The 14,734-nt window shown below is 39.5% G+C and overlaps 1 protein-coding gene across 1 annotated transcript in view; it reads right to left on the bottom strand.

Annotated features, from left to right (window-relative positions):
• The window catches only part of LOC149279226 (adhesion G protein-coupled receptor L1-like), a 55,780-nt gene that overhangs the window by 24,095 nt on the left and 16,951 nt on the right, over nucleotides 1-14,734 (bottom strand). Inside the window, exons 2-5 of the mRNA XM_089501458.1 lie at nucleotides 13,714-13,823; nucleotides 10,097-10,111; nucleotides 2,312-3,130; nucleotides 944-1,243 (exon numbers count right to left, since the gene is read on the bottom strand). Coding sequence (XP_089357584.1) covers nucleotides 944-1,243; nucleotides 2,312-3,130; nucleotides 10,097-10,111; nucleotides 13,714-13,823 — 1,244 coding nt within the window. The remainder of the gene's footprint in view (nucleotides 1-943; nucleotides 1,244-2,311; nucleotides 3,131-10,096; nucleotides 10,112-13,713; nucleotides 13,824-14,734) is intronic.

The following is a 14,734-nucleotide window of genomic DNA, read 5'->3' as shown; positions in this document are numbered from 1 at the left end:
CACAGGCTATGCCGATCTTAGCTTCTCAAAAGTAGGCCTTCCGGTTGATGTTGAGAAGTATGCCAGCCTCAGGAATGGGGCATTAAATGGCCAATGAATTTATCTCACATGTACCTTTTTTGAATTGCACAGTTTAGCACTAAGATTAGATTTTGAGTCTGTCATGTCTTTTTTTTTTCCACCTTTTTTGATACTGGAAATAACACAATAGGTCTAAATTCCAGGGCTAATTTATGGATGACGGTGACATATTGGCTCTTCATTGCACATTCATGTCCTGAGATTGGAGCACTGCACCTCGTGTGTAACCCCCCCCCCACACACACACACAAAAACCCAAAATAAATTGCTGGATTATCTATGGCTTTATGATGGTGCTGTGCTGTACAAGTAAAATTCAGTTCAAAAGGTTGATTTCTCTTTTGTCAGTCATACTTTTTGATGAAGGTAAAAAAGGGTTAATTGTAATAGGAACTTCTGAGTTCATGGAGGTGAAAAAAATCCAGTAAACTGTGGCTAAAGATAACTAATATTAAAGGTACAATCATGGCAGATTTTTTTTCTTTAAGTATCAGTGGTAAAAGCTGTTATTTTTCAGGCAGATGTCAGGCAGGCTTGCCAGGCATTACTACACGTTCCCAGTTCATCTTCTCTAGCTGCCGCATTCGGCACTTAAGCTAGTGGCAGCCTGTTCTGCTTTCTGCATACAAGCTTCAAATGGAGCTTCAAGAGGCGTAGGGATTACAGTTTTTAAATTTTATATAGTAATACCAAAACATAGGCATTTTCCCCCCCTTTTTTTTAACATAAACTGAACATATAATTTATGAAGTAGTATATAGGTGTTAATAAGGGCTTATTCATTAAAAAGTGTGTCACAAGCCTTAACTGTCTTACTGAATTAGCTGATAGAATTTAAAATGCTTATGAAACAGTTCCTCACCTCTAGTTCCCTTGGGACATGGCCTCTCCACCAACATGCCTTGCTGTGTGGCTGGCCACTGGACTTTACGTTCTTCCCGTGGAGGACAGAAGATCTCTGAATGAGAATGCTGGTTTGATGGAGGAGGACGTCGTGTCCCAGGTGTGGGGGGGTCATGGCCAACTTGATTTATCGCCCCAACAGGATGAGTTGTGAGCGGAGGACGTCGGACAGTAGTAGTGGCAGAAGGGGGTGTAGTAACTGTCACTGGAGGAGGAGGTAAAGTGACAGTGACCACAGGAGGCGTAGGGGTGGGGGGACCTGAAAGAGGACATAACAGGGAGGGAGAGAAATAAATATATTTAAGCATTAAAAGAATGTTACATTTAGAACAGCAAGTACAGGCAATGAAGACAGGAACACTATTAAAAAATCATTGAGTATAATGGTAAATTAATTTCCAAAGTATACTGTAACGGAACTATTAAGATTTACAATTCCTGTAGAAAGAATAAAACCCACCTCTTATCTCTTTTTCTCTGTAATTTCTTTTACATGTTTTTCTTCCTATGATACTAATCAATGTATCTAAACCTGGTACTTAACCCACTAATGGCCATGGCTATGGTGTAATGGAAATCCATCTCTTTAAGATTCTGTTCCACTTTGGAATGTTCATCTTTATTGAAATTGCTCCAGTTATGTAGAGATAATGGTAAATAAGCAGGCAGAAGGTCTTTAAGGTACTTATTTTGGTTACAGCTAAACCAGTCTTGGCCTTAAAGAGTATAGGTGTAATTAGAAAACAGTATTTTCTGGGCGCAATAAAAAGGGACACCGATCACCACATATTTAAGATTGTATGTAAATAATTGGGCCGATCAGGAGGCTTAGTGACAAGGGAAGAAAAGAGAACTAATTGGTGTGCAGAATAAAATAGTCAGGTATTCTGGTCTGTATCAAAAAATCTCAAGTTTGTGTCCCATACAACTGGATGAAAAATGTCAGCTACCAAAAATGTGTGAATTTCTCCTGCATTTAGCTACTGAACTGGACAGGATCTACATTGGCAAGTTCAATTTCATGTCTATGGATAACTACAAGCTTGAACTGGAATATTATGAGACCCCACTATATAAATGTATCTCTCATCTGATATAAACTTTACTTTATTAACCAACAATATGCACCAATTAGATATACATTGTATTTTAAACTGTTGAACAGTTTTCATATTATAAGACATAATACATTTCAATGAACCTGTTTTGGTTCACATTTTTATGATGGTTTCAATGACACAATACTTCAACAAGACTCCCAAAAGGGGCCAAATTGGCCGCTCATACTGCAAACTGTGGAGTCAATCCGAACTTCCCATAAACTCACCCTCTGCTGGGTCTGGGGGTCCAAATCGCAATGCATAGCGCACCAAAAAGTAGTTGTTCCATACGTAGAGCTGTCCATCTCTTGGATTGTAGTCCACAGATGACACATACTGGTAAGGATTCGGAAAATCCAGACCTGTGGAACCTGCTGTCCCGAGTGGCTCTTCCCTGTTGCGATGAGTGTTGAAGGCATACTCAAGCCGGTTTCCTGCAGATTCACTATCATCATCCACATACACTGACCTCAGCACATAGAGAACCCCACATGCCATGAAAGCATTTGATGCTGATCGCTTGTCATACGTAGTCTCCCATGTGCCCTCAAACCGTAAAGTATAAGGATTGAGCTGGCTGACCACTAGTCGACCGCTGTTGCTTTCTGTTGCATAGATAACCCACAACCCATTTTCATCCACTGCCAAGTCAATGTCGGTCTTTCCACCCCAACGATAGGGCGAGGTATCATGATAGTTTGCTGTGGATATGATTGCTTCTCCACTTTTTATCCGTGTCCTAAGATCATATTTGACAATATTGCGGGTACGTTCTTTATTGTAAAAAGCAGCCCCATCATACACAACAAAACCTGTGCCATCAACCCTGCTTGGTAAACGATATGTGGTGGTGTGGCGGCCAGCAGCATAGTCCTCCCATGTGGCATATTCTGTCAGGGTGTCTGTACGGTAGGGTATCCATGGCATCACATAGAGGCGTTCACCAGCCTGCAGAGGATCTCGGCACCAGGCACCTGATTGGTGGTCAGACTCATGGGTTGAAGTAGGTTCCAGTATTTCTTGAAGGGTGCCCGGGCAGACAAAAACTGGAAATGGAGCAAAGATTCGGGGAAGGAGGAACAAGGGGAAAGGACAGTAATAGAGGGTGAGGTGAGCATGTTAGAAATAGCATGGAATGCATGAACAAAATAGGACAATGAGAAAGTATGTGTCAAAATATGAATATTACAACAAGGAGAAAATGATTACATGTTAGAGAGGTAGATGAGTAAAGAGATAGCCAGAAATAAATAGGCAGATGGAAAATATAAGAAAATATTTTGGGAGAAACAAAGGTGGATGAGTATTACAAACAGTTGAAAAGAAGTAAGGAGGAGAGGGTGGAGTAGAGAAGGGACAAGAGGGGAGAGAGAGAAGATTGTGATGAGCTTTGTGATCTCTCTGTATCCCCTGTAATTACCCTGTGATTATAGGAGGATGAGTCTGGGGAAGTGATAGGGGTATGACGGGGGAAGAAGATTAAGAGAGAGAATCAGAGCCCAACCACCCCACGCACAATGGCTGCCACTTTTTTCTAGACAAATTTGTCTCATTTTGTGCCACCCAACCTTTTTTCTCCTGCTTTCATTCTGCTATCAGCGTTTTCATTGTTTCCAATGTTTTCCCAAACTCCTTCTTTAAGGAACAACTAAGTCTCCCAGAACTTATTCCTCCCTGCAGAATGTGTCCTTTCATCTCAAAGGCTGTCTACTGCTTACCGTGACTGTTTCTCCCAGATGGCAATCCTTGTTAACAATATACTTATCTTTAACCTCGGACTCTCTGCTTTGAGTAGCTATGATTTCAAAAGGCTATTAGATACCCTCAGTGTCTACTCTTTCTCTTGTCACTTATGATCGGTTGGAATAAGTTTGTGGTCTCATCTTCACTGCACCCTACACAGACACTCTCCACTTCTAATGAATAATCTCTCTCTCCCTCTTCCTCTTCCCCATTACTGTTGCCTCATCCATTCCCATCATAATAGATAAGACCCAGATATTATTGCCATGACAAAGCTGTTTGGGTGAGGAAAAAATATGAGGACACAAATTAATAATTGAGCCAATCAAGGTAAGGGGTTGTTAGGCCCCACCCCCGAGGATCACTGTTGCTGCTCAGGTCAGGTTCCTGTAAACTAATTGGGTTAGACAGGAGCTGACTGCACAGCCAGAACATGTTAGAAGCAAAAAAAAGTGAGAGACCTGTTGCACTGCATGAGTAAATGAGCTTGGAATCCACTGTCCTGGGGGGCGGAAATATTGATTAAATAAAGAAAACCTTGTCCAATACAGAAGAAAATCCCACAGACCCCATGTAATTTTTCCTATAGACAAACTTGTTAAAAGAACACCCCTTTTATTTGTACATTTTGTTATGGTTCTAACATGCTCTTACTCATTTTAAAATAATTTCACATCCCAAACTTTCTCTGATAATACCAATCACTGGTATTTCTTTATCCTATGGGTAATGCAATAACTAGAGCCATTGTAAGGAAAGGATGCTAGATTTTAAAAAAATATAAGATTCAAATTGGTAAACCAACTCTTTGTTTATAGCAGAAAATGTTTCATGTTTGCTTATATGATTAAACATGCATGCATCTATTCTAAAAGAGCATGTTTAGGAAATATATATGTAAAATTTAGGATTTGGCTTGAATTGCGCCATGGAGTCTCCATGTACAAGCAGTTCAGGGACTACAAGTACATTTTCACATGTCAAAGTGATGTAAATTCTAGTTGTATTAGTAAAGGTTGAAAACTTAGCTTTTAGATAATTTTAGGCAATTTGCAGGTATGTTGAGTTGTAAAGGTGAGTTAATTCACTATTTTCCCAGCTTTCCTGAGTTGTCCAGAATTTGGTCCCTAACAGGAGTTTAAAAGCCAGCAAAATAGGAAATTCCTGCTTAACAAAGACAGCTCAAGTACAGTGAAGCTTAAAATAGACTAATGCAAGGTTCTCCACCTCCAAGAAGTTGATCCTTTAAATCTAAGGGATGTTCTGCATGGGGTAACAGATTCTCAAAAAGCCCAGTGTCACAAAAAGCTTTGTCAAACACCATCTCAAAATGCTACAGGATGTCCCATACACCATGTCATAGGGCTACCCAAATGCCCCCAAGTATCACAGGACATTTTGGAGAGTGAGAGAATGTTTACAACTTTTATTTATTGCTAAAAAAAATTTAAATTCAAATCTATAATATGCTTAATCTCAGGAAGCTACCATTTGTCTCTAAGCACCATAAAAAACTCAAGAGTGCCTGAAAGCCATAACCCACATGAGAGTGTAACAAAATCTCTCAAAATACAACAAAGCAATAATGTCAAAAAGTGCCATAAACAATCTCAGAATTTCTCAGTTACCTAGATTATCTCATGGTCTCATTCCATATCTGAGAATCTCTAACTCCTTGGGAGGAAATCTAAAGTATTTGTGGTTGCTCTTTTTTTTGTGTAATACCTGAAAACAAATTGTTAACCTTCTCTGCCATCTTAGAATTCCAAACAGTGCCTCCACAAAGATCTGTAGAATTGCCTACCCTCCATGGATTGGGCATCTTTCACTGTTACTATAGTCTGTATGTTAGTTATTGGTTAAAAATACTATCACTGGTTAATAGAAAACACTGCCTTTCAGTAAATCTATCTATCTATCTATCTATCGTTCTAATGTATTTCACGAGCTCCATGGTGAGCTGAAGCTCTTTAATCTCATTCACTGGTCTTCTCAAAACCTGATAGTAAAGTTTCTCCTCATGGTTGATTATTCTCAATTTTTTAATTAATTAATTAATTCTCACCTGTGTTATATCTAACTCACTTAGAACATTTTTAACTCTCCCTTTTCTACTATGGTACATGCCATTCCTGACATGACCTGCAAAACCTCACTATAGTGCACGATTGTCCAGGGGTCTGTTGGCGTGATGAGGTCCTTGAGAGTTTTTGTATGGCCCCAGTTTGCTCAAAAAGCAGATTCTTTTGTATTACTTTAAAAGCAGCCCAGCCTATTGTTAATGATATGTGGTTTTCACATTAAAAATGAAAACTCTGCTTTATTGGATTCTCAAAAATAATCTTTTGGCATTCCATATGGCACAGGAGCTCACTGCTTCATTACTTTCATAATATACTTGTAAGTAGTCTTCAGAGATTACTTTACACCAGAGAAACTAATGTATTTCTACAGTATTTGATGGGAGACAACATACCTAGAAAAGAGACCTACGGTATGCCTCTTGTCCTCAGAGATGCCCTTTAGACAATTTCTTTGGGTCAGCCAAAACAGCTTTGGATTACTGAAACATTCACCAGGGCACTCCAAAGTTATGAAGGGCATAGGTTGCCCTTCTTTTTGAATAAGCAGATTTTTATTTCACAAAAAACTTCATGTTGGGCAGGTTTTCATTTTTAATGCCAACTATCATGGCACTCGTTCTAGTAATTTTTACATTTATTTGAAGACACGCTTATGTTAGATAGACAATGTTATCCCATTTTGTAATTTACCAAAATGAAACAACAACAACAAATGATGTTATGAGGGAATCCATGTTATAGGAACATCCTCTTTGAAAGAAATTAGACCCCATTATAAGAATGCCCCTCTAACAAGATGTCCATTTATGTGACTATAGGAAAAACCTAGGTATACTAGTGTGTAAGCTTTATGGTATGGACTCCTCAGTAGATCAGTATACAGACTCATGTCCTAACATGTGCTTTTTTAGTACACATACCAATCAAAGATCTTTGTACTGATAATAAGTTTATATGTGACTTAAGAAATATATAGCCCAGATTTCACCATTTCTGTAAGAAAGTACCCAGTTATACGAGAAATGTGTGGTGGGTTATTTGGTGGTCAACACATTAAGTCATAATGCATTGTGCACCCCTCTGATTCTCCAAAGTATTCTACACTAGAATCTTGGTGGAGTGTTCCTTCCCAGCATGAACTGGGGCAAGTGGCTTTATAACAGGGTCTCCTACATAGTACAGAGATGATCTGGGCCGCAACATTATCTTCCTAAGGAGGGTGTTCTTGTAACAGGTTTCAGTCTATTCAGACAGAGAATTAAAGTGACACCAAAGACGTGAGTTGATTTCAGAGACCTGTAGAGAGAAGAGTGAGTGAATGCCAGATGGATAATGAGGGTTGGAGAAAGAATTAGAATCCGTCTGTTCTCAAAGGAAGCTGTTAGAGATGGCAAAAAACCTATATTGTGAAAACAACTTTGTCACCAGTTTATCAGATGAATCATCTAGGGAGACTTGTACCCCCCCCCCCTTTCCCCAAAGTGACAAAGGGGTTCAAAAGAAGCGATATAGGGAGAATTTTTGTGGAGGAACATGAGGCGATGGAGAAGCATTGTGAGCAAGAAAGGCAATATTGGGAAGCTGTGTTTTAAATGTATCTGTCAGTGAGTGATGGGTACATAACATCTTGCTTCAAGATAAATGATCAGCTCATTGATATGACTTAATATGTCATCTCTATTCAGTGATCTGAACATCTTATTCATCAGGGGTTTTTTCTGAGGTGTTACAGAGTAACAGGAGGAGTTATAGGGACATGCTATAGGATCAATTTGAAGAGAAGTTATACACATCTTGCATGAAGTAATTCAATCATAGAGTTTTATAGATCAACATAAGGTTAGAAGGATGTATTATATCGAGCTAATCAACAGATGATCAACAGGAGGATTTATAGGTACACGTTTTATTGAGCGCTATATGGAGTCACAGAGACGTACAGTTGACCGACAGTTATGTACATCATTAAGTGAAAGTACAAAATTGATCCTATATGAAGTAGAAAGTGAAAATATGGAGCCAGTGCTCATGCATATGTTGTGCATTTCTTCATCTCTGGATTTCTTCTCTAACCTAGACATCAGCAATGTCTGGCCAGGAAAGCTACTGCAGTATCACTTGTGACCAGCAGGGGGTAGTGTTCAACTCCTATTGACTTTGAAAAGTCATGTCTTTTCAGTAAGGATACACTATTAATTCTAGATTAATATGAAACCTTATGCTTAAACAAAGATTTCTGAAAAATGAGCTATAAACTATGTTTGCGATAATACATTTAACATTATAGTATATAATATAGTACATGCATATGTAATTTGTGATTTGAATGTTGTGTGCATATAGAGGAATTGGATATGACTAGTCAACAGGCGTTACATTAAATATCGAGTTAAAAGTAATAGAAGCTATAAGAAGGTGCTGTATGATGCAATAAGAAGAGTCATGAAAAGGGGTGTATAAGGTAATAGGGGTAAATATAATGGTTACATAGAACAAGATGAGTAGTTTTAGGAAGGGGTTCTATGGTGTAATAGAAGGAGCTATATGATGTAATAAAAGCAGTTATATGGGGGGCTGTATAAGGTAATAGGGGTAATAATAATGGTTATAAGGTAGTTATAGGAATGGGTTATATGGTGTAACAGGAGTTAGAGGGATTACAAGAAAACCTAGGCGTAGTTATAGGAGGGTTCTATAGGGTAATAGGAGGGGCTATAGAGATGGATTATATGGAAAAAATGGGAGAGGTTGTAGGAAGGTTATATGAAGTACAGGGTTGGATTAGACTGAAAATATGAAGTGTTAAAAGAAGAGACTATGTGCGACAACAGGGAGAAGATCCATACCCTAAAGCATCCGCCCACAGAAACTCCCTTCTATCCATAGATATTCTACATATGTAAAGGACTAAGGGAGAGATCATAATGGAGTTAGTAGCCAGAGTGTAGTATAGAGGAGACAGATAACAGGTTAATTTTCACCACAAGGTGTTGCATATTATCACCACAAACCTTCTCAGCAAATGTTTTTTTTTTAAGAGCTCTCTGGAAACTGGAAATGAAGCATGAGAAAAAGTACTGTGTGCTTGTGTGTGCTATTGTATGCAGGCATCGCCCGCATATTTATGCTTTTATATACAAATAAATAAATGTATATACACAAGCACATGGTACATGTTCCATGGTCTGCAACTGCAAATCTGTCTTTAAGCTGTTCCCTTGCCAGAGGTGCTGGGCATAGAAGTGGTTCCCTTCCTTAATAAAAGAAAAATGGTGCAGGGTGGCAGAAAAATAATAATAAAAAGAAAAAATATATGTACATATTTAATTAAATCAATAAAAGGGTAATATAGAGAGAGCGACATATAGAGGAGGGGGGATTGTGAGAAAGCTGAAGGAAGTAACTGAGGTAGGTCAGGTTTCTGGAGGTTGCTATGGAAACATGAGGGGGATAAGGGGAGAGGAGTGAGGGACAAGAAGGGGAGACTGGAGGTTTCTGAGCTCTGTTCTGCTAGTGGTTAGTCTGTTACATGTCTGCCTTTTTTACTAACTCCCTCCTGTCAGAATTGCAACATTGCATGAAACTTCAACACTTTCTCTTTGGTGTGAGAAAATATAAGGAATTAGGCTTCATGAGCACCAACTAATCAACTAATTCCATAAATGTTTCAACTTCAAAAAGGTTTAAGGAGGCTATGTCCCCTATCCCAGGCTTTTGGCAGGCTGCCCAGTTCAACTGTACTTTCTGGAAACAGCAGACCGGTATTCCCAGTCTGCTCCAAGACCCCCCTCCACCCCCCTAAAAAAAATTGCTTATCGATGGCACAACACACTGGACATAAAACCTGCTTTATGAAATAAATAACTCACGCACAGTTACCCCCACCCTCGCTGAAGCTTCACTCTAATAATCCACTGAGACTGAAACTAAAGCCCTCTCCCATTACTATCCAAAACGCTCCCCCTTTCCATGTTGTGGTGCATTCCGGGATTTTAGGTTAAAATACATTTGATCCCTTGTAATCCTTAAAAGCGAAAGGGATTAGAGGGTAAAAGGGTCAGCGAGGAGTACAGAGGGGGAAGGGAGGAGGTGGAGAGAAGAGGAAAAATTAGGATTCCGACATTAATTATGGGCGGAATTAACGAGTCACCGTGAGGGTAACAGGAAGGGACCAATGACATTTACCTTTTTGCTCCACTTCTATTCACGCGTCAGAAAAGAAAGAGAGAGAAAAATATCAAATGAAAAAAAGGATAGAAAAAAGGAGAGAAGATATTCATGAGTGTCATTTTCCACCCCACTCCCCCAATTCATAGAAATTAAGATTTCCCACCCAACACCCCCAATCTCTTTCCGAAATTCCAAACCCATAAACCCACTTGTGTGATGGGGGAAGGGGAAGAGTTGGTAGGGAAGATCTTTGGATCCCTGCAGTGGGCCCTGTAAAGAGAGAGAGAAATGTGAATAGGTAGGGGTAGATGCGGGGATAAAAATGATGAGGCAGAAAGCGATGGTGAAAAAAAGTGTAGGGGGCATGAGAAGGGACATGACGTATTTAACCTGGGGAAGGCAGTAATATGCAGGTGGCATGTGTGTTTAAATGGGATACAGGTGTAGATGAAGGGGCCTATTCAAGGTGGTTGGTGGTTCTGAAACCTACTAGGCATGCAATTACAGAAAGATGATAGGGCTCTTTTGAGGTAGTAAGATGAGAAGGGCATAAGGAGTTAAGAAGAAACTACATTTATGACGCAAACTTAGTAAACTTGGGATAAAAATGAATGAGAGAGTGTGGATTAGAGGAACAAAGAGAATGGAGGCTCTTCAGAGAAGTACAGTGAAAGACTTAGGGACATGGTGGGGTAGGTTCCAATGGCAGGTTAAAAACTGGAAGGGGGGGCAAGTTGAAGGAAACGTGCATGACTGGGAGTAGAAGGGAGAGCAGGGTAAGGCGTGAAACAAGATGGATCTCAGGGTGAAGTCAGAAGACAGAAGAGGGGAAGAATACAAAAGCATAGGTAAACAGATATCTCTGAATAGTGAAGATTAGAGAAGGAAGAGGAAAAGGGGTGAAAGTATAGTAAATAAAAAAGAACATGATACATGAAAAAAATATCAAAGGGAGAGGGCAACATTGGGTCAGGGACAGAGAAGCTAGGCAGTATTACGATTGGGAAAATACTTCCATGGATCCTAAGGACCTGCAAAGAAAAATGGGAAGGGGAAAGCGACAAGGGTTGGTGAAGGGGAGATGAATGAATGGGGTAGGGATGTCAGGGAGATGATTGGCAATAAACACTCAAGGAATCTGTAATGTAAAAGTTAATAGTGCTATCTGCAAATAGGCAGACAGATGCAGAGATTTAAGAAAATATGCTAAGGTTTAACACCTCTTATCTTGCTTCCATGTAAATAGGAATTATGGTGCATTAAACCTTACCACCCTCTGGTAACAGCAGGCCAGAGAGATATACAGAGAGGCAGTTAGATTCAGATATACAAGGAATCCCAATAAAAGCAAGGCAAAGATGCTCACATGTAGACAGGCCAAGAGTAAAAGATATTGACAGAGAGAGGGGGTGATGGTAGCCAGTGGCAAGTAAGAGAAGGGCAAATGAAGGCAGATAGAACTAAAGACTGAAAATAGAGAAAGAGTGTATCACAAAGTCAGGGTGATCAGACAGAGCGAGGGAGAGACAGCCAAAGACAGAATGAGACAGCCTCGTCAGTGTGCCCTGGGGATAGAAGTATTGTATTAATGAGCACAGCCTGCAAAGAAAAGCAAAGGGTTAAACATTTTATACACAAAGCACCTCTGCTCATCGTAGAGCTCCGCATGGGTGGAGCAAACAGCTCTTACGCTATGAGCAGCATGCAGAGCAATATATGTCTAACTGTACATTACTGTGTATAGAACATGGTGCTTCTTAATGACTTAACATGTTGAAAACCTGATTCTCTGTGACAGGTTATAACCCTGGAAATGCGAAGTGATGTGCCTCTTTCTGACCATATGGATGGTGCTCTGCAACTAATCTTATATGTAATGGAGTGTATGTGTGTTTAAGTTCACAGCAAGGTGGTTTATAGTCATGTATATGTTATATATGGCAGTCATATAATACCATACAAGAAGAGCAGTGCCTCTCTGGGACTCACATCCAGCTGTTTCCCCCCCTCTTCTTTTTAGAATGTTTGCTGCATATGAGGGTATACCCTAGTCATAATAAAATGCTTATAAACGAAATTGTGCAATTAAAAAAAAATTCTTCTTGATGTCTCAATTACATGAATTGCTATTACAGGTCTCATAGTGTTTTTAAAAAAAAGCCCTAACCCTACCCTGTCTGCCAAATAAAAGTGTCCCTTTTGGGTCATTTGAAATGTTGAGACACTTAAACATACACTATTGTTCAAAAGTTTGGGGTCATTTAGCTGTTTGCATGGAAAATGTCTAGCTATATACCGAAAGCATTATATGAATATTAAATGTTGCATTTCTATGCACCATAATTTTGTAACATAAGCATTTTTTGTCCCTTTAAGATTCTTGGTGTGCCCTCTTTCTTAATTATGTGCTCCAACATTGACAACTATAATTCCTATGACCTTTTTGAGAGCCGTATGATTATTGGAGTTAAATTTCCTCAGCTGGTAGCCTGGAGATTGCCTGTCCTTTGTATTTATTACTGTATATATACATCTATACATTCTTGTAGATGTAGGAAGTGCCTTTCCACACCTCCACAGGGCACAGCATGCCTGCATTTATGTGAAAGCTTAACACTCTGTTAATGGCAGACTGACTATCACATTAACACCAGCCAGTGGGTGAAACATTGTATGATACATCTTTGTGTGAGTCGAAGGGCCTATAATTCGGAATATACATGTTAATTCAGGCCTTAGCATGGAGTTTTACCCACGTTATTTTTAGGGAATCAACGTGCATCTGTTTTGTTTGAGTTGCATGCGTAGGAACGCAAAGTTTGTTATAAAATCATCACAAGGTCTGATTTCTTCTTTGTTAAAGTGACTTTAATGCAAAGTTTGAAAGGTGGTTTTATCATGGTAATAATGGAATCATCCAAACAGGAAAATCACTGTAAAGGCTTCTATGGTGATAAAACCACTGTTCAAGCTGTTCAATAGGAATATACATTCCCTTCATGGTGCACCGTTGGCTTTAGAAACCTCACCTGGGACCTAGAAAGCTATATATATACATATATATATATATATTATAAATGTCTACACACAAGCTATAACTATCTAATCTCAGCAGCTTTCAGGTTCTTCCTATGTATGTATGAGGTTTAAAGTGTGGCCTCATTAATAATGGGCAATGGCCACTTGCTCACTTTGCCTAGGGCTTCTAATACACTGGGCTATTTGATTTTGGGATGTAAATTATTGCTGAATAGACTTAGATTCATGGCTTAATCTGATACATTCAGAGGAGGACACATAATGACCACTGCATCTTTGCCAAGTGGCCCCCCCAATTCGGTTGTCAGACTACTGTGACCTCCTGCAAATACACTACTCACTTTTCCCATTAGATAATGAGGCTCTGATTAGGACTAAAGATAAAGAGACTCCAAGCAACCCAGGAGGTATATGTTAGGTCACAATTGTTTAGCCGGCCCATATGTTCCTGAAGAACACACCATTTTGCTTTCTGTGTACTGGGTGATGTGCCGCTTTGTGTTTAGTATATATGTTGAGTACTGTGATGGTCTGTTATATAGTACAGGACTTGTGTTGCATTTCCACATATTGGTGTCACTGTATATACTCACTGTATGGTACGCAGTCATATTGAACCTCCAGATATTTGTATGTCCCAGGGCATGGATCCGGAAAGGAGTCTGAGCCAGCAATAACAACACACTGTGTGCGATTGTTACATCTGTGAGGAAAAGCACACAATTATACACAGTGCCACACAAACACGTATACATTACCAAGAGTTACGAATGATATATAAAGAGAAAAGGAATATTTTTACAGGTGAGGAATAGCTATCCAATTCTACATGTACACATAATGTTAAATAAGTACACACTGCGTTACAGGAATGTTCACTAATCCACTGTAGAACTGTACACGGGACAGTAAAACAGTATTACACTTAGCCACAATCACACAAGCTGTGTAAAGATGTTCCTTTTTAATTTTCATTCATTCATAACCCATAAGAGATACCCAAGGTATGATACAATTTACATGAAAGTGGTTTTTAAATTTTGCAAACATATGTTGCACACACGCCCCTTCTCTCTATATTAAAGGGACACTCCAGTGTACCTGGCAGGACCTTCAAAAGAAAAATGCATATTAAATGATTTTATAAGTAATTCAATATACATTCACTAAAGAAAAAAAAAAGAATGAATGACTCAAGCTGCGGCGGAGCCTCCCCCATGGGCTGATATTTTGCACCACAGTGCATCAATAGCTCCCCCTGAAATGGTCGCTGAGCTGGTGCTGGAGCTGACTGAATGTAACTATCACACACATCTCCAGCACGCAAGTAGCTGGGGTTGGGGAAAATGCATATAGGTATTCTGCAAAATCCCTCATGCATTGCAAGGGGGACACCACAAAAAGGTTAAGGGACCACCCAGTTATCATATGCGCTAAGGTGTGTATGATGGCTCCAGTGTCCCTTTAATTGCTGGGAATAATCTTACCACACCCCCTTGCTCAAAATATAGCATGGCTTTTGCGGTAGCCCCCTCCTTGTAATGTAGCAATCATCAAGTGTTGTGTTCCACTAAGAATATTTCAGTGTCAAACAGCAGCCCCAAGGTTGCAATA

The sequence above is a fragment of the Sceloporus occidentalis genome, unplaced genomic scaffold, assembly GCF_023333645.1.
Source record: "Sceloporus occidentalis isolate IW3139 unplaced genomic scaffold, rSceOcc1.0.p SCAF_174, whole genome shotgun sequence".
Classification (NCBI taxonomy): domain Eukaryota; kingdom Metazoa; phylum Chordata; class Lepidosauria; order Squamata; family Phrynosomatidae; genus Sceloporus; species Sceloporus occidentalis.
This window is presented reverse-complemented; position numbering and strand designations above follow the sequence as displayed.